At 49.7% G+C, this 19094-nt stretch overlaps 1 protein-coding gene across 3 annotated transcripts in view; it reads right to left on the bottom strand.

Annotated features, from left to right (window-relative positions):
• Positions 1 to 253: 253 nt before the first annotated feature.
• Positions 254 to 19094, bottom strand: part of LOC144366823 (uncharacterized) — a 35631-nt gene continuing 16790 nt past the window's right edge. For all 3 annotated transcript variants that reach the window (XM_078021660.1, XM_078021662.1, XM_078021661.1), the window contains 12 exons: positions 18612 to 18696; positions 18113 to 18326; positions 12617 to 12804; positions 10930 to 11138; positions 10488 to 10693; positions 9301 to 9415; positions 7867 to 7982; positions 6272 to 6386; positions 3884 to 3981; positions 3607 to 3717; positions 2518 to 2632; positions 254 to 625 (listed from right to left, as the gene is read on the bottom strand). In XM_078021660.1, the coding sequence (XP_077877786.1) occupies positions 420 to 625; positions 2518 to 2632; positions 3607 to 3717; positions 3884 to 3981; positions 6272 to 6386; positions 7867 to 7982; positions 9301 to 9415; positions 10488 to 10693; positions 10930 to 11138; positions 12617 to 12804; positions 18113 to 18154 (1521 nt within the window). In that variant the 5' untranslated portion in view covers positions 18155 to 18326; positions 18612 to 18696 and the 3' untranslated portion in view covers positions 254 to 419. The remainder of the gene's footprint in view (positions 626 to 2517; positions 2633 to 3606; positions 3718 to 3883; positions 3982 to 6271; positions 6387 to 7866; positions 7983 to 9300; positions 9416 to 10487; positions 10694 to 10929; positions 11139 to 12616; positions 12805 to 18112; positions 18327 to 18611; positions 18697 to 19094) is intronic.

Genomic DNA, 19094 nt, shown 5'->3' with positions numbered 1-19094 from the left:
GCTCTAGTGTGTGTGTGTGTGTGTGTGTGTGTGCGCGCGCTCTAGTGTGTCTTTGTGTGTCTTTGTTTGTATTTGTACCATGATAGCCGATACTTCATTGCCCCCATTGGAAAACTGACTCAGATAATGCCATCTGCCAAACTCCTAAAACCCAAACTTCTTGCTAATATAAGAAAACATTCCTTCCTGTTGGTTTGGATGTGTCCTTTAGGAATCACTGCTACATTTAGTATACTCAAATCATCACAGTAGATCAGGTAACAAAAACATATATATTTTTAAATAATAATATATTAATGGAAACAACAAATACAGGATAGAGTAACAACTATGTTACTAAACAAGGTCAAGGACAATGGCAAACTATAGATACAAACTTTGAAGAAAATAATTATCAATGTAAATATTCCTGGGCTGCCTCAGCCCTGCCCAGGCACACAGCAGCAGAATGGTTTTGCAAGCATCCTCAGGAGGGCTGCAGCCTTCTTTGTAGGATGAGAGGGAGGTTGAGGCTGGATCCACTCATCATTCTTTTGGGAGAGGCTCCTTTTCCTCAGCACGAAGTTGGGTTTTATGTGAGGGTTCTTTGCATAAAATACGTTGGCCTGAGCTGGAATCCTCAGCTCTGGGGAGAGAGGGGTGTACAAAATAAGGTGGCTCAGGAGGTGCTCTCTGGGACACCCCAACATCTGAGAGCCTGTGCCAGAAAAGGCCAGAGTCACACACCTGAGAGCTCTCCAATTCAGCACCAATACCAACAAGACAGCCTCCACAGTCCTCCCTGAGGAAGAACTAGGCAGAGCACTTCCACAGACCTAATGTCGGTTCCTACCAAAGGCTTTGGACTCCAGAACATCCCAGGTCCTCTTACATCTGCCAAAGTACACCACTAGGGTTTGCATCTGAAATCTCCCACAAAAGGCTCCTGTGCCGAAGATTCAGTCCACACATGAGCCATCTTCATGAGTGGGTTTGGAGGGAAGCATTGGATGGTGAGTGCTCTGGTGTCAACATAAAATTCTCATTCAAGATGAATACACTACTGGGAGTTGGGAAGGACTGGAAGAAAGGTTGAGCATGGTTGGAGAAAGACCTAAACAGGGGTGCGCCCTGGGCAATAATACCTTGTTCCTATAGGCTCCACTGTACCCTCATTCTCCAAGTAGAGGTCCTCCTTCTCCATCTTTCTCTCTCTCCCTCTCTCCCAGCCTTGTTCTCTCTCTCCCAGTTTATGCCTGTTTGGCAAGGGCTGAGGAGCTCTCCACTGCCACACACTAGAGCTTTATGGACAGCCTCAGTACACAACCAAAGAGAAAGTTGTGAAAGCCAGAGAAAAGGCCTAGGATTCCTCAAGTATGGCCACAGTGAGGACAGGCTGACCAGCACAAATACCACATTAGAGCCATGCTTCTGCATTGGTGGAGTCCACCTCCATGTGAACCAGGCTTCTGAGAATGGAGGCCACATTCCAAATGCTGCCCTACTGAGAACAATGGTTCCAAAGGCCAGCAAAGGGAATGCTTCCCTCCAACATGGTGTATAATCCAGTGGTGCCATGACCCCAGGTGGGGAATACAACAGCCCGCTTCTCCTTCCTCTGAACACATGTTTTCTGTCACCCTCCTCTAACCTAGAGCCTGTTCTCCATCCCTTCTGGGTTGGATGTGAAGATCTCTGCTATGAATTTCTAAGGCTACCAAGGCCCCAGACAGACTTCCTCTTCCATTGATTCTACTAACCTAACAGTAGGTTAAGATAGGAGACAAATGATTCTAGAACTCATAGGGATGGTGGTCTTCAGCATACATAGGCTGGGATAATGGCTGCTGTGGTGTTTGGCTCACAAAAACCAACCAACCAACCAACGAAAAAGCGCTGGCATTATTATCAGATGAGCTTTGTGGCTACGTGCTCAGGAAGCCCTCATCTGACTTTAGTTAGGGATCATAACCTGGCTATTGTGATCACTCCTTGGCAAGTGAACTCAGGTACAGAAGACCATGGAATTTATGCAAAGACAGATGATTCAAGCTGTCTCCCAGGCTGTGTTTTCTTCCCAATTTCATCCTGTTACTGCTTGCTAGAATCCTGGCAATGCTCTGCCAAGGAAGTGGTTTTCTGGTCACACAGAAGGCTTTAAATCCTACTGCTTCAGTCCACAAAATGCCAGTTCCCTCTTTAGCCCATGCATTCCATGTTCCTCTGAAACCACTCCTATCCTGGACCATGAAAGCATACTGCTCCTGGAAAGAGGCTTTCCTCCTCACTCCTCAAAGATGTCAGTTTGGATGCCTGTTCATGTACAGGGGAGGCACCTGGTGGGGAGCCACAATATCCACTGGGGTATACCATTGGACCTCGAGAACTTCCACCAGCAGAAGTGCAGTTGGCTTTGTGCACGAACCCAATACACCTATTGGAGTGTTCTTGGGGGTCAGAGACTACACTTTGGTGCTAAGAGTTGACCTGAGTCCACATCCTGACCCTTGCTCTCTGCCATCTAATTGTCCCACTTACTGTGACGGTGAGAGATGATTTGGCCCAGCTCATAATCCTCCGGCTTCTCCTGAGTAAGCAAGTGCAGCTCGAGGGCCCTGTGGATGACGACAGGAGCCCGATCTTGGCAGGTCACCTGGAGCAGCATGGGAGACAGGCCTTCAGGAAATGGGCCTTGAAGTGACTACTCAAGGACAGTGGGCAGGGGCATTCTGGAGGCACCTCCACTCTAAATACAAGGGCAACATCAATGACCCTACTACCTGAGGCTGACCTCCTGCTCATCGCATGGGCTCTTCCCATAGGCTACTAGCCCAATCCTTGTACATAGGACTTCTTGGACCTGCCATTGCTCTTTGTGGAGCTGCACTCCTCTAGAAGTGAAAGGACCCCACTACCTGCATACAGATGCAATCTCATCCCACAAGTTGAGAGGAATTGGACAATAGCCTCCAAGATCCCAGGTCCGCCCGAGGATGCAGGCGGCATTGGGAATGGCCTAGGCACAAAACCTACAGGCTTTGGTCTGGATTTCCAGGGTCCAAATCAGACCCAGGAACATGACCACACACAGGAGTGACAAAAGATAGCCACGAGAGCTCCTGGCCTCCAGAGGCTCAGTGCTGGCTGGGGTGTAGGAGGGCACCTCATCCGGCAAGGGTGGTCACTGGGTTACCTGGACATTTAGTGTGCTTGCTCCACATCCATACTGACTCTGCAGAGAGACCCTCTCAGCTCCTTGTTCAAGGAACATGCAGAACCTCACACTGCTGTCCTCCTCCATAGACCTTAGCATCCCATAGAGTGGAACCTGCAATCTAGGTCTTGGCCTGTTCTCATCTGTCACCCATACCTGCCTCTGCCCTTCTGGACTGCATGCTGCCACCTGATACAAAGATTCCCTCAGACATGACGGTGGACAAGCTGCTGCTCTCCCTCATCTCAGCTCCAGCCCTTCACACTGACCTCTCCCTTCTTGATTCCCATCTATCCTCCTGATCATCCAGAAGCTCCAAATTCAAGAGGGCATGAGTAGTTAATGGTATTGGACCAGTGTCTGCTCCCCACCCAGGTGTAAGCACCAGGGGACACCCCTGCTCCCAGGCTTACCAGGACCTTCTTGGCCATCTTTGGACTTTGTGTTTCTAAGTGGACATGAATTAAGCAGGTGTCTCCCACATGGAAAAGCGGCCTGGAGCACTTGCAGGTTGATTCTGAGAACTGTGGGGGATGGAACATCAGCAAACCCAGAAACAGAAAGCTACCCCAGCCTGTCAGTTGGCTCTATGGGCTTCTAGCACATATGTCCAGGTGCTGAGGCTTCTTATTTCCCCAGGTGGGAGTGGAATGGCAGCACAAGTACAGCTTGAATAAGGTAGGTGTTTACCTCCTTTCTCTTGAACTCGGGGCGTTTCCTCACGATGAAATATTTTATCCGCGGATTCATGGACTGATACATGAGTGAGTGGTCAGGGACCTTGATTTCTGCAGAGCAAAGTGGAGAGAATTGTTAAATGGCACTCAAGGATTTTACCACAAAACACACACAACCCCTGAGAGTCTCCACCAGGGCGAGGCTGCACCAGAATTGAGAGCCCTCCAATCCAGCTACAGTGCCACCAAAGACTCCCTCAGTGATTCATCCCTGGAGAAGATGATGTACAAAATTCTAAACCAAAAGAGCACCTGGCAATGGAAACAGCACCTTGGGCCCAGAACTTCTCAGTGCAGGTTGGATCTGCCAAAGGGACACTGCTAGGCTCTGCATCAGGATTGGCAAAGGCTCCTGTGCTTAGGCCTTTCTCCCCAGGGCAGCCATGCTCACACATTGGCATTCAGGGAAGCGTTGGATGGTGGGCAAATTTATCCCCTTGCCCTGGATGAATCCACTCATGGATGACTACACGGAGGGGAGGTGGTATCCATCAGAGGTGTGTTGGGCATGGACATGGGAGGACTTCAGCAGGGTGGTGCTCTGGAGAACTCTATTGTTTTCTAGGTTCGCTCTCCTTCCCCTTGTTTCTCATCATGAGCTGTCTGCTTGGTACTTGTATTCTGGTTCTAGTTCTACTTCTGGCTCTTCTTTCTGTCCTGCATCTTCTTGTAGTTCTTTCTGGGTCTTTTCTTGTTCTTACATGGTTCCTTCTTGTTCTTCTTCTTGTGTATCTCCCTCCACCCTTCCTTCTGTTCACTTCCTTCTCTTTCTTCTTCTTCCTCCTACTCTTCATCGTGTGATCCTCTCCCCACTCAGTTGTGTCCTCTTTCTCCTCCTCCTTCTCCTTCTATCTCTGGCAATGGTGGGGTGTCCTGAGGAGTTCAAATCTATCACACTCTTCTGCCCAGATGCAGCCTCTGTTCAGTAGTCCAAGATGAAATCAGTTCTCAATCAATGGCCAGGAGTGAAACCAAGACCAAAGACAAGTGACTTCCTTTCTTTGTCATTGTCACAGTCAGGAAAGACTTCCTAACAGACACCATATTCTGGATAGGCTTCTACCTGTGGAAGTCTGCACCTCATCTGGACCAGGATTGCTAAAATAGATTCCACCTCCATAAAGCTTCCGCAATAAAAACAAGGTTTTCAAAATCTAGGAGAGGGCCAGCATCACTGCCACCCTCCTGCCATAAGGCATAGATGCCATCACACCTAGTGGGTTCCAGGCCCCCCGTAGTCCTCCCTTTTGACATCTGTTACACACAAACCTCCCCTGGTCTGGAGCCTGCTCTCAACTGATGCTTGGGTTGAAAGTCTGTTTCTGAAATCATCTTCGTAGATTCTCAGTTTGGTAATTCCTTATTGACTGGCTTATTTTTGTACCAGGGATAAAACCAGAGGCACTTAAGCACTGAGACCATTCCCAGGCCTTTTTACTTGGGTACAGGGTCTCCCTAAGTTTCTGAGGCTGTTTGGAAATCTCCATCCTCCTGCACTGCCTCCCAAGTCCCTGAGATTCGCAGACACTGCCCCTTGCCCAGCTCCTTGCACCTCAGTCTTCCTCATGTGTGAGACAGAGGCAACCCAAATGAGGTGGTGTGGGAAAATTGGAAAACTCACTTATGTGCCCGACAGATGGTGGGTTCTATTGTGGACAGGCTGGGATGGTGAAGGCTAGGAGTGTCTGGCTCACAAGAAAAGAAAGAGCACTGGAATTGTGGACAGCTCAGCATTGTGGCCTCTGTTCTTCAGAGCCCTTCTTTGTTGCTGGAAGGAATAATAACCTGGCCATTCTGATATCTTCAGGAGATGGGCACCCAAGCACAGAGGACTTGAAATTGTTCCCAAAAGAACCCAAACAGGCTGTACCCTAGCCTTGACTTCCTCTTCACTGAGTCCTGTTCCCAGTTGCTGCAATCCTGACATTCCTGTGAGTAGGCATATCCTGGCCATGGATTGGGACCTGTGCTGCTTCTGTCCATAGCAATGCTGATCCAATCAGGACCCATGTTCTCCTCCTCTTCATTTGAAGGCATCCTTATCAGTGAGCCATAAAGCAAACTGATGATGGATTGAGCCTCTCTCTGCCTTGCCCTCATGGATATTAGCTTCGCATTGCCAGACCAGGTCCAGGGGAGAACACATTTAGGGAGGTTCAGCAACCCCCTTGGGCCTCATTGAGCACCTCCACATTGAACACGCCCATCACTGCACTTGGTCTCCTGAACCAGGCCCACAACACTTTGGTATTTTGTGGCCAAGGCCCACTTTCTCTTGGCTGTGAGTTATCCTGAGCCCACACTGGATCATGTCTCCCCACTGTCTGATTGTCCTACTTACTCTCATTCTCAGAAATCATTCTCAGCAGCTCAAAGTTGTCCACATCCTCCTGCTGCAACAAATTTTGGTCCAAGGCCCTTCGGATGAGGCTCGTCACCGTATCCACACAGGTCACCTGGATCAGGGTGGGATAAATGTCATCAGAGAATGGCTTTTAGAGGAGCTACCCAGAAGACTGTGGTCAAACATTCAGGAGAAATCTCAGCTACATATACAAGGGCACAATCTTGTTATCCTGCTACCTGAGTGTAGCCTCCATATAACCCCTGGGTTCTTGCAACGTGCTACTAGAACAATCCTGGTACAAATATCTGCCTGTACCTGCCATCTCCCCTCCCCCTGGGGAGCCACATTCCACTCAGGTCAAAGGACCAAACTGCCTATGCACAGACACACTCTCATCTCACTGAGACGAGAGCAATGGGCCAGGAATCTGCGCACCAAGTGTGCTCTGGGGTGCAGGCTGCCTTTGTGGGTGGAAGAGGCAGATGCACTGAAAATTTTGGTCCTGACTGCCACTACACAAAACAGACTCAGATACAAGAGTGTGCACTTGAGTGCTTCATGATAGCCTTAAGAGGCCCTGGCCTCTGGAAGCTCGGTGCGGGTCTGGTTGTAATGATGTACTTGACTCAGCACTGGCAGTCACTGAATGTGTCTCCTCTGCAGCTGGACACCTGCAGCATTAGCGTGTCTACTGCACATCCATAGAAATTCTGCCAAGAACCACTTTAGCTCCGCATTTACATACATGCAAAGGCTAACATTCCGAAGCTTTGGCATGACCCCCCAGGTGATCCCGACCCCAAATTCCCACACCTAGTCATGCTAAGGAGGTTCTCTTCCCTGCTACAAGGAACACATCCCCTCCTATACATGTGACAAGTCACTGCCACCTCCTCTGCTCCAATCTCACTCATTGAGAATACCAAGTTCTAGGCATTGCAGCCTGCACCCTGGACATATCTCTGACTTCATCTGTCCACAGAACTTCCGTCTGCACTTCTGGCCTGCAAAACCCACACTACACACACCCACTCACCACTGGAGCTGGGCATGCTGAGGCTCTCCCTCCTCAGGTCAAGCCCTTAAGATGGACCTCTCTCTTCTTTATTTCCCACCACAGCCCCGGGGTTGGCTCTGTCTCCTGCCTTCCACTGTGTGGACACCCAGGAGGCAGCCCTACTGTCGGGCTTACCAGGATGCGCTTTGACTCTCTCAGGCTCTGTCCCTCTAGGAGGACATAAACAAAGCGGTTGTCTTCCACCTGCTTGCTGGAGTAAAGCAGTGAGGAGCTGCTACTGGTGACTTTTCTCATGCACCACTCATTGCTTTGGGTGGCCTGGGGCAATGGTCCTGCAGCCACTGCAGAGCTGCTGCTCACAGCTGCTGGGGTCCTGGATGCCACTGCCACAGAAGGCTCCAAGAACTGTGGGGGATGACAACATCAGCAAAGCCCAGCACCTGCACCCCACCCAGCCTGGCAGTTGGCTCTGTGGGCATTCTACAACATCCATCCAGAACCTGAGGTTCTTGTCCCCTTGGAGGATGTGGAGTGGCACCAGGAGTAAAGAGTGAAGAAGGTGACTGTTTACCTCCTTTGGCTTGACCTTCAACGACTTGCTGGCATCTGTTTCCTGAAGAAGAAAGTTAAAATGCACTCCTCCAATCAGGCCGTAATATACTTTCGCATCACCAGGGACCCTCAGCTCTAGAGAGGCAGGGGCAGAGGCGTGGTAGGTGACACTCAAGGAATACACTACCCAACATCCCCCACAACTGAGAGCCTCTGCCAGCTCAGGTCTAACACAGACCTGAGAGCCCCCGAATCCAGCTACTGTTCCACCAAAGACTCCCCACTGATTCCTCCCTGAGGACACTCTATGCACAGGAGGTCCAGTACAGAAACACCTTTCAAGGAAATAGCCCCTTGTACCCCAGACTCTCTTAGTTCACGTTGGACCCAACAAAGAGAAACAGCTAGACTTTGTATCTGGATTGGTCACCAAAGACTCATGTGTTGAAGGTTTTCTCCCCACTGCAGCAATGATCACAGGTGGGTTTGGGGAAAAGCATTTGATGGTGGGTGCCTCCACCTTGCCAGTGGATTCATCCACTCATACAGGGCTACACTAATTGGAGGGGTATGGTTTGGAGGTGTGTTGAGCATGGGTGGAGGATGTCCACAGCAGGGCTGTGCCATCCAGAGCAATATATTTCTCTTGAGTTCCCCACTACTGCATTTCCTGCTCATGAGTATAATTCTCATTCACATTTTTAATCAATGTATTGTTATACTTCTTGTTCACCTTGTGTTCCTCCTTCTTGTTCTTGTTCTTCTTCATCTACTCCTCATGCTTCTTCTTATAGTCATCTTGAACTTCTTATTCATGGTCTTCTCCTTCAACTTATTTTCATTTTTCTACTCCTCCTCCTCCTTCTCCTCCTCCTCCTCCTCCTCCTTCTTTTCTCTCTCTCTCTCTCTCTCTCTCTCTCTCTCTCTCTCTCTCTCTCTCTCTCTCTCTCTCCCTCCCTCCCTCTCTCTCTCCAAGAACAGTCTACAAGCTGTGAAGGGTTCTATTCTACTACACACTTCTCTCTAGAAATGGCCTCTGGTCCTAAGTGGACTCAGTTTGCAATGAATTGAAAGATTGGAAGCCAGAAATGATTCTTCATTGAACTGCTTTTCTCATGTACTCATCTAGGTCAGGAAAGGCTGCCAAAGTAGGCACCCTGTGGTTGTCTGTCTTCTTTGACACAAGACAAAGAAGCCTCTCTTCTTGGCCCCTTGTGGATAATAGCTTTGCAATGCCTCCTCAGGCCAAGGAAAGAACACGATAGGCAGGTCCACAGCCCCTGGGGAACATGAAGAACCTGCAGATTTATGCCCCATCATTACACTTTGTTTTGTGCACAAGTCCCACCATACACTTCCTGGGCATTGGGCCAACGCACACTGTGTTTTGTCTCCCAGTTATCGTGAGCCCACTGTGACTCACTGCTCCCTACCCTCTGATGGTTCCACTTACTCTGATGGTTCCAGACAATATGCAGAAGCTCATAGTTTTTTGGATCCTTCTGCTGGAGCAAGTGTACATCTAAGGCCTTGCGGATGACGACTGGAGTCCTGTCCTGGGAGGTCACCTGAACAGGGTTGGAGAAAGCTCATCAGAGAGGAAATTTGGAAGTAGCTACCCAGAGGACAGTGCTCAAGGACAATCAGAGACAAGAGAGCTCTCAACACAAGGGCACCATCTTGATACCCTGCTACCTGAGGCCTTCATGTGATCATGTGGGGGTCTTCCTATGAGCCTCTAGTCCAATCTTGGTACAAGAGTTTGCTTCAACCTGCTATGCCCTACAGGGACAAAAGAATAAGGACCAAAAGGCTTTGTACAGACACACTCTAGTCCCATCAAGATGGGAGGAATGGTCCAGTGGACTTCCATATCCCTGCTCTGGTCTGGGATGCAGCTGCATTTTTGTGTGGACAAGGCACAAACCCTAGGTGCTTTGGTCTTGACACCCAGGCACAACACACACTAGGACTCTTTAATGATAGGCATGGAAGCTGCTGGGCTCGAGAGTGTCAGTGCTTGCTGGGGTGTCAGGAGTTTTGGACCCAGCAGGTGCAGTGGTTCAACATGGCTCCCCTGGAGGTGGACACCAGAGTCTCATGATGGATACTCCACACCCAGGAAGATCCTGTAGAGAGACCTGCTAAATCTCTATTCATATACATGCAAACTAGGACACTAATGGGTTCCTCCAAGGCCCCCAGTTCTCTGTGACCCACACCTACCCACCCTAATCATTCTACAATGGCTCCCTTCCCTTCAACCAGCAACATATCCCCTCCTACACACAAGAAAATGACTGCCAACTCCTCTGCTTCAACCTCCAAGGTTCAATATACTCCTCCTCAATACCAAGATCAGTAGAGGATGGCCTGTACCCTCTATATTTCTCTGACCTCCTCTGAACCCAGCACTCACTCCTGCACTTCTGACCTGCACACCCCCAAACACGCAGGCCCACTCGCACCCAGACCTGGCATGCTGCTGCTCTCCCGCCTCTCTCTTCCTCACATTCTGCTCTCCTTCCTGGCCTTCCAGAAGCTCCAGTTCAAGAAGACAGGCCTAGTCCAAAGTGTTTGCTGTGGACTCGGTCTTCCCCACTGTGGGCTCCCAGGAGACTCCCCTGCTCGAAGACTCACCAGGATGCTCCTATACTGTGTTGTCCTTTCGTTTTCCAGGTAGATGCGAATGACGCACCTGCCTCTCATCGGATTGGTATATTTGGGCCATGGGGAGTACTGAGTGGAGACCCCTGATGTCCTGGAATCCAGCTCTGCCCCTTCCCTGGGAGAAGGCTCTGGCTCTGGGGTTGGCTTAGGAGCCGTGACAGGAACTGAGCTTGTAGCTAGAGGAGAAAAGTTGCCAACATGACTGCCTTGCCCTGACCTTCACACAGACAGACAATACCCCTGCTGCCAGGAAGAACTCAGGCCCTTAGCCCACACAGGACCTCTTTTCAGACTAGGGTCACTTCCTGAATGGACAAAGGCTTATCCTAATTTCCAACCCAACACCAGGCATACAGACTCCCTGCAGTGGAACAACAGTCGGACCTTTCCTCATATACCCTTCGGTACTCACCACAGTCCACCTGGCTCTCAGGCTCTGCCTGACTTGATATGCCATCTTCAGTTGGGGCCAGCAGGTGGTGTGCTTGGTGCTCCAGGTTAAAGCCACTCAGGAGGAGCCACACATACGGCAGCAGCTGCTGCAGACTCAGAGAGCCTGGAGGCTGATGGGAAGCCTCAGTGTGGAAGTTCACCCAGGTCCCCAGGAAAGAAGATGAGGCACTGTGGGGAGGCAGGTGTGGAGTCAGCAAAACCCTGGCCTTGCCTTCGCCATGGCCTCCAGAGCAAACCTCTGACCCTACCCTCCTGAACCGTCCCTGGTTCTGAACACACCAGTCCACCTCAGGCAAGACACAGTGGCTGTTCAGGCAGGGACAGGACAGGTCGCTAGGCAAAGAACCTTCAACGAAGGAGCGTTAGATTCATGGTATGACCAGCTCTCCCCTCCTCTGGGCAGGCCCGACACTCTACTTCCTCTTGGCTACCTGCTCTCCAACCTGGAATGCACCTTCCGGGAGTGTCTGTCCTCCTGCCCACTCTTCTCAGGGCTCAAGAGACACCTCCTCCCCTGGCGAGGGCTGCAATGCTACCTCATTCTCTGTGAGCTCTCACTGAGTCCCCCTGAGTAGCGGTGGACCTCTCTTTTCCCATGAGTGCAGACCACATCTCTGTGGCCCTGAGGGAGGACAGGGAGGTGTAGAGTAGGGGATCCATTATCCCAGGGCCTTCCCCAGAGGACCATGACTACCTACAACTCCCTGCCTTACCCCTCCTACTGTTGAAGCCCCACACCTTACACTGCAGGCAGAAAACTGAATTGGGGAGAGCAGTCTTTCCTCAGCCTTCCAAAGTCAAATCACCTTGCAGGTCCCTACTCTAGAAACAGGAGCCCACCCTCTTGACCCCAAGCCCATTCCATGTTGAAGTTGGTCCAAGGGTCCACCATAGTCACTGAAGAGGACAACGTGCAGTTATGCCCCATGGAGTCAGGGATGCAGTCACATGTAGGATATGTACTCATGGCACCTGCAGTTTGAGGCTGACCCCCATGAAAAGGGACACAATGGCAGTCATTTGCACCCCATTTTTCACTGAATTATGAAACGTGACTGGAAACGTGTCTTCACACAGTGGGTGCTTTCTCCATGTTCATCAGTGAATGAGCCCAAAGTGCTGATTCCCACATATCTCTGGGTGTGGGAGCTGCCATGTCCAAAGCTCCTGTCCAGCTATGTCCCAGCTAGGACGCTCTGTCCCACTATGGAAACTAACATGTCTTTATTAACCCAAAAGTGCTTTTCCCAAGGCCCGAGTTTTGAGACGCCTCTGGCACAGATCTACGTTCTTCACAAAGCCAACATCACACCAGAAAGACCACCTGGCCTCTCTGAGTCCACCTGGGAATGAGCTCAGTGCACACCATTGAGCTGTGGTGCTCACTGTGTGGGGACTGCTCCACGGACCTCTGTGGATCAGCTGGAGTCAGGATGGTTTCTCTGCCTGAGAGGGGAGTTCACTCCCCTTGCAAGGCTGTGGCAGGCACCTCCAGGACTCGTCCCATTTGGGGCTGACATTCCACTATGAGTGTGGTCCTCTATCTCATTAGGTATCACAAACCTTTGGGTCCCTGAGAGGCACATGGCAGCCGCAATACAGGCATGAGGGGGCTACACACTTGGGCTTGGTGGTCTGGTGCTTACCTTGGGAACAAAAGATCCAGCACCTGCTGGGTGGGGATGAAATCCCAGGAGATTAACCCCATGTTGCTGCTGAAATGTAGGTTTCTCCCACAAATGACAGGCAGGAGCTCATTCCTAAGCTGGTCCTGCCTGTAAGGTTCAAGGCTCTGTACCCTGAAGGGCTCCTCCGTGTTCTCATCATTTTCACCCTGGGTTGGGACCAAGAATGGTGGGTTCAAAATGGAAATGGTGACAAACAGAAAAATGACTTGTGCCAATACACTAGAGTCAAAGCACAATGGGACAGTTCCCATCAGTACAAACACACACACACACACACACACACACACACACACACACACACACATACAGAGTCAGAATAGGAGTCCTGGGCCATTCATCAGGGATCAGACTAGAGGGCCTGCTGGGCTCACCTGCCCTGTGCTACTTACTGTTACTCTTGAGCTCCTCTGCGACAATCTCCAGAGGCTCTGGCATCTAAGATGAAGCCTCACCCAGTGCATCCACAAAAGGGCTAGTTGGCCCCCCTGAGATTCCTGGGAGCCTGAGGCTCGGCATTGTTTGCAACCACAGGAGAACATCCTTCTCACTCCAGTTTCTCCAACCAAATGAGCTCGGATGGCTTGGTCAGTGAAGTGGGTGCCTGGATACCAGGGTTCCATGTTCTGTTTGATCCATTGTCAAGGCAATGATGTCATTTCCTGTGCCCATACCTGAGCCTCTTTTCACATAAGACCACTTTCAAAAGCCCTATGGGCTGCTGATTTCTCCTCCATGCCTACCCATCTCAGGTGCACAGGTGTTCACCAACAACTACCCAAACATCCCCACCAAAATCTGCCCTGCTTGGTGCCACTAGAGTTCCAGCTTGGAGCCTTCAAAAATGCATTCACAACCAGTCCTTCCCTCTCAGCAGCTTTTGGACCCTGGTCCCATTAATGTGCAACTCATGCTGTGCCCAGTCTTTTCTGGAAAGTAGGGTAGCATCTAATCTCTAGGGTTTATTGTGTCTATTGGCCCATAACACCCTCTATTCTCCTGAAACCAGAGATGGGACTCACAGGTGGCTAAAGCACAAATGTAGAGATGGGACAATCACAAGAAGGGGAGAGACAAAGAATGCACCCCAACTCAATCAGGCCTGTGTCCCACACAGGGACGTGGCCAATGTCCGTCCCATCGTGGCTGCAGTTCCCTCTCTACACCATGGCAAGTTGGAGGGGACTGAGATGCAGAGGCTGCTCCCCTCTGCCATACAACTTCCCAAGGCTTCTCCTAAGATTTCTAAAGGGCCAAGTGTGTCTAGTGTTGGGGTCTCACAGAGACTCCGAGGTACCACAGCATCCTGCTGCCCAGAACCGGTTCACCCCTCACCTCAAGGGGGCTCAGCCTCTGGATTCATAAGAATTGAAGTGGGTACAGGTGATGGGATATCACCTCCAAGACTGAGTTATGCCAAGTCCATGACCCCTGTCTGCATCCCTGTCTCCAGCAACACTCCCCTCTCTCTCTTTCCTCCTCAGAGCAAACAAATCCATTTAGCAAGTGTGTCCTGTGATAAAGACATGACAGTCACCCATCCTCTCATTACAAAAACACTGAGGCTCAGCCAACATGGATCCTACCAGGAACACTGGCATAAACTCAGAGTCCGATCCTCCCAGCCGAGCCTCAGTGAAGCCTGGACTCCCAGCCTCCTGAGAAGAGGAAACAGAGGTGCCTAGGCAAGCCACCTTGGATGCAGCCACACACAAACTGAACTCATCAATGCCCCTTGCTCTCAGTTGTGAGTAAGAGGGGAGATGGTGTTTCACAACCCTGGACAACAAATGCAGTCTCCAGGCTTTGGGGTGTGCCCTGGCCTCTCTCTATCTGCCCAGGCCCTCCAACCCATACTGGCCTCTTACCCAACCTCCTCCTAGGGCCAAACTCAATCCTGCCTCTCAATTTCTGCTGCCTTCCCCAAATGGAGAAGGGCTGGCTCTCTGTTATCATGCTGGTGTCAGCAGCAATGCCACCCCACTGACATAATTCTGAGTCCCAACCTAGGCACTCCAGCTGTCTTTGCCACACCTGGCCTGTTTGGGCTCTGGCTCTTGCTCTTTTCTTTCATGTGCATGTGTTTTGAGGTTTTGAGTTTCTCCCACTGCAGAACTGCAGCTGTAGCAGGGTAGAGCTCATGAGGGTGACATTCTGAGACACATCCAATCCCATCAGGACTGTTAACTTGGGTGATGCTGGAACACAGAGATGAGTGAACACATGGGAGGTGGTTGGACCCACCTTGCCTCTGAGTGGCTTCCTTTCAGGACAGGAATGTAGGGATGGGAGCTCCTGGCGTGGGATGCTTTGCACAAGGCGTGACCATGGGCTCTCTTTCCTGGCAAAAATGGCTCCAATCAGCATGGAGAGCACTGTCATTCCTGGTGGCTAACAACAGCCCTGGACCCCAGAAAGGAACCCACACTCAAGATTAACGTCCAAGTGTGCGTGTCCTTGAGGAAATGAGGTCTCCTGATCCCAGGTGCAAAGGGGTAAGTCCTCTAACTCCAGGGGCCATGAAGGGACATCTGAGTTTCCCTTGTCCTTCTTTCCCTCTCTGAACCCAGTGTGTCCTCACACTAACCACAGTTAGGACCCTGGCCTCATTCCCCAATGAGGATCATTAGGCTCCATAAAGGACAGTCTCTAAGATGCTCAGTGGACCAACACCCTCTGCACAACCCATAACCCTATTCACCCAAGAGGCAAGAGGATTTCTATTCAGGAAAACCAGGAAAGGGAGAGCCTTTCTCAAGGACACAAGGACATTAGTGAGTGAGGGAGTGATTAATGGATGGAGAACTATTTCCATCACCAACTTCCAGGAGCATATATGGCCCTTTGGAGAATTCTGCAGTGTGTTGGTGATTAAGGAGAATGTGTGAATCCAGGGGTCACTAGGTCCTCTCAGCCATAAGGAGGGAAACTGCCATAAAGGAACTAGGAGAAGGGTGCGAGGAATGCTCACTCTTGGGAGATCGGAAGGAAGGAAAGTGTACTCATTAGAAAAGTGTCACCTGAAAATTCTTAGCCAGCCAAAAGTCGTGCAAACTTGTGTGGGAAAAGAGTCTTTGCACAGTGATGAAGCTAGGAGCTCACATGATGGAACACAGCATCAACTGGGACCAAATCCAATATCTGATATTCTTGTAGGAAGAGGAGAGTCTGGACCAGATACCAGAGAGACTGGGGGATACCGGCTATGTGAGGTTGGAGCCAGGACGGGATGCCCATATGGGAACCACAGATCGTGGGCAGCAATAGAACAGTGGGAAAGGGCTGGGAGAGTTGGGGGACAGTCCCCTAGGAACCTGTGAGGTGTTTTGGCAGTGGGACTGCCCAACACCTTGTGTGTTGAGCCCCTGGAGCTTGAGAGAAGGCCCTTCCTCTGTTGTTGGCCACCCAGTTGACAGAGTTTGGTTGTAGCAGGCCTAGGACCCAGATGAAGGTCTCAGCATGTTGGCCATGCAGGGTGGATCTGGACCACAGACACACTCTGATGACTGTAGGGTCTCAGCCCTGCATCAACACAAGCACCAAGTCAGGCCAGGTGGGGAAGGGCTAGGAACACACTCTGGGGGCTGGTGCCTATATTACTAGGAGCACTTCTGACCCCAATTCCCTGATCTGCTGCCAACACAAGCTACAGAGGAGGGTAGAGGGACACAGAGCATGGATCGTCCCCACTCAGTGGGCCCAGGCATGTACCATGGCCAGCAGCCTCGTGCCTTGCCTGGTGAGTCCTGAAGTGGCCCCCTCTTCCCAATCTGAGAGCTCTTCCCTTCCTCATGTGCTACTACCTTTCCACTGTCTCTGGAAATATCTACTTGCTGTGGTCCTCAGGCAGTTTATGATTTAAGTTAAAAAAAAAAAAAAACAGGTCTTGGTGCTCAAAAATATTTTATTTGCCCATCCTCATCCCCCAACCCCAATATTTTCATTATTTCCTCAACATATGAAATTTTACTAGCAAAAAGTTAATTTTGAATTATACAAAGTTGATTCAAATAACATTGATATACATAATCAATCCCCGTACTTTCAATGTTTGTTCTCCTTTCCTGTTAGAAACTGCTCGGAAAAAAGAGAACAGAGGGGGCTGGGGATGTGGCTCAAGTGGTAACATGTTTGACTGGCATGTGCAAGTCAGTGGGTTCGATCCTCAGCACCACATAAAATAAAATAAAGATGTGTCCACTGAAAACTGAAAAAATAAAACAAACAAAGAGAACAGAGGACAGACTCATGGAAGTGCTTGAACTGATAAGAAGCTCCCACTCAAGCTCAGCATTCAGTCCTGGACAGAGTAAGACTGGAACATTTTGACATCTACTCCAAAGAGTCTACCAGACAGAATCCTCTGACTGATCCCTGACTGAGCCATAGGAACTGGCTAGAAAAGCCTTCACATCCTCAATACATTCTTCACTTCAGAATACTGAACAAGCATTGATATCCATCTCTCATTACCTTGCTCCCCAGCCAACCATTCTTCAACAAATTCAAAGGAGCAATGCATGCAAGCACACAGAAAAAGATGTTCACTACACACATCCATGTGCGAAAAAGACAACTGGTATTTCTTGTTTTGGGCTATTTCAAATGAAATCACTTCTGCATGACCTCCACAAACCAAAAAAAAAATTGTGAAATTCCCATGTAGAAGACAAGATACACTTGCCAAGGAGGCAGTGCCAAGAATTTTGACACTCCAAATGTAGAGTGTGTGTTTAGGAGGCAGTCACAGTTTCCATGAAAGAGTCCCATGAAATCAATTAGGAAGATCCATGCTCTAGCCCTACCATGCAAGTGATGTGACTTGAAAGAGTCACTTAGTCTCAGTAACCATCATCACTAACCACTAAGTCAATGAATAAAGGTCCTCAGGTGTCAAGCTACAAAATGTGGGATGAGCATGGATCAGGATGGGTGGGAGAAGTCTCCCCCTCTAACACAATTAGGGAAGGCTGTGCCTGTCCTCAAGTGGCTGGGGGGCCTGGGATCCTGCCACAGAGGGGGATTCCAAACCTCACATCCCCTGACCCAGGCCAGAAGACCAGGTAGAGTCCAAGAATCCTGGGGTGGCCCAATGGCAATAAAGGTTAAAAGGAACTAGGGATCTGCCTGGACCCTCAATCCCCTACTCTGAGCAGGGCTGCATGACGAGGCCAGAGGCCATCCACAGCAATCTGCCTTTACAGGAAAACAGGGACCGCAGGCTGCCTCTGGCTCACTGAATCAGGGTGGTGTTTTCATAAAGCAAGACCACTTCCTCACATTTGACCAGCAGCTCATGTGCTGACAGCACAATGACTGGCTTGACTCAGGCCCTGATGAATGAAATAGAAAATTCATAGCAAACCCATCTTTAGCTCTTCCACATCATCAGGGGCTCTGATTCAATTCCGTCCAGAAAGGTATCTGAAATGATTTCTAAACATGCTGGGGACTCACCCGTGTGTGGAACTTTTCAGGAAAAAGGGGATCAAATCTCATGAAGCAACTCTTCTCTCTTCTAACCCATGGGCAATGCAAGGAACCTGCATGATACCAGAGGCTCACTTCTCTCTTCTCGTGTCTTCTGGAAATAAATCATTAATGCGTCCTTCAAGGTGAAGCAGAAGCCTGCATTCCCAGCTGCACAGAAGTGTTTGAGGGCACTGTCTCCCTTAAAACCCAAGAAGAAAAAACAGGTCATTAAACAGTCACATGGATTAGAGTACATGATCAATGATCCCTCCTCCCTGGAGCCTTCCACATGCCCATCTTCCCCATTCACAGTGCAATGTTTGGCCATTCTCAAAGACCAGGAGACCATGATGCTCATCACCAGGAAGTCAGTAAGGAACATGAACAGAGCAGCATGGATTGCAGAAGGTGGCACACCAAGGATCTTCAGCACAGCTACTAGAACATAAGAGCTTAACTTCAGTATTGACTTTCTGACACCTACCAAGTACAATGTTAGTGTCAAGCACAATATCCAGCATCCAAGTAGCAGGTGACTCTCCGCATACATTCACAGAAGTGGGCATCATCTGCATTGGAACAAGGAAGTATCTTATCCTTACTCATAAAAATCGTCATACACAAGGAATAAAATGGATGCAAGACTTCTCATTTCACTATTACGTAGCTGTTGAAATTCCCTATTAAATAATACCTCCTCCAAAATAAAAAGTATCTCAGACATGTGTCAACTGCACAATGGATGACATTTTAAAAATTACAGCCTTTACTTAATAATTATGTATTCGATATGCCTAGTAAGACTCTTTGGGAGAGGAGCACATAGAATTGCATCTTGGAAATGCTAACATTTGCTGATAAATGTTACTGCTGATGTCAGGCATGGTGAAGTGAAAATTGGATTACTTTAAATACTCAAAGAATGCAATGTTGTAGGACTGGAATCCCTGATTTATAAACAGCATGT

The sequence above is a fragment of the Ictidomys tridecemlineatus genome, chromosome 9, assembly GCF_052094955.1.
Source record: "Ictidomys tridecemlineatus isolate mIctTri1 chromosome 9, mIctTri1.hap1, whole genome shotgun sequence".
Classification (NCBI taxonomy): domain Eukaryota; kingdom Metazoa; phylum Chordata; class Mammalia; order Rodentia; family Sciuridae; genus Ictidomys; species Ictidomys tridecemlineatus.
Note: the sequence above shows the minus strand (reverse complement) of the source record. Positions and strands in the feature narration are given on the sequence as shown.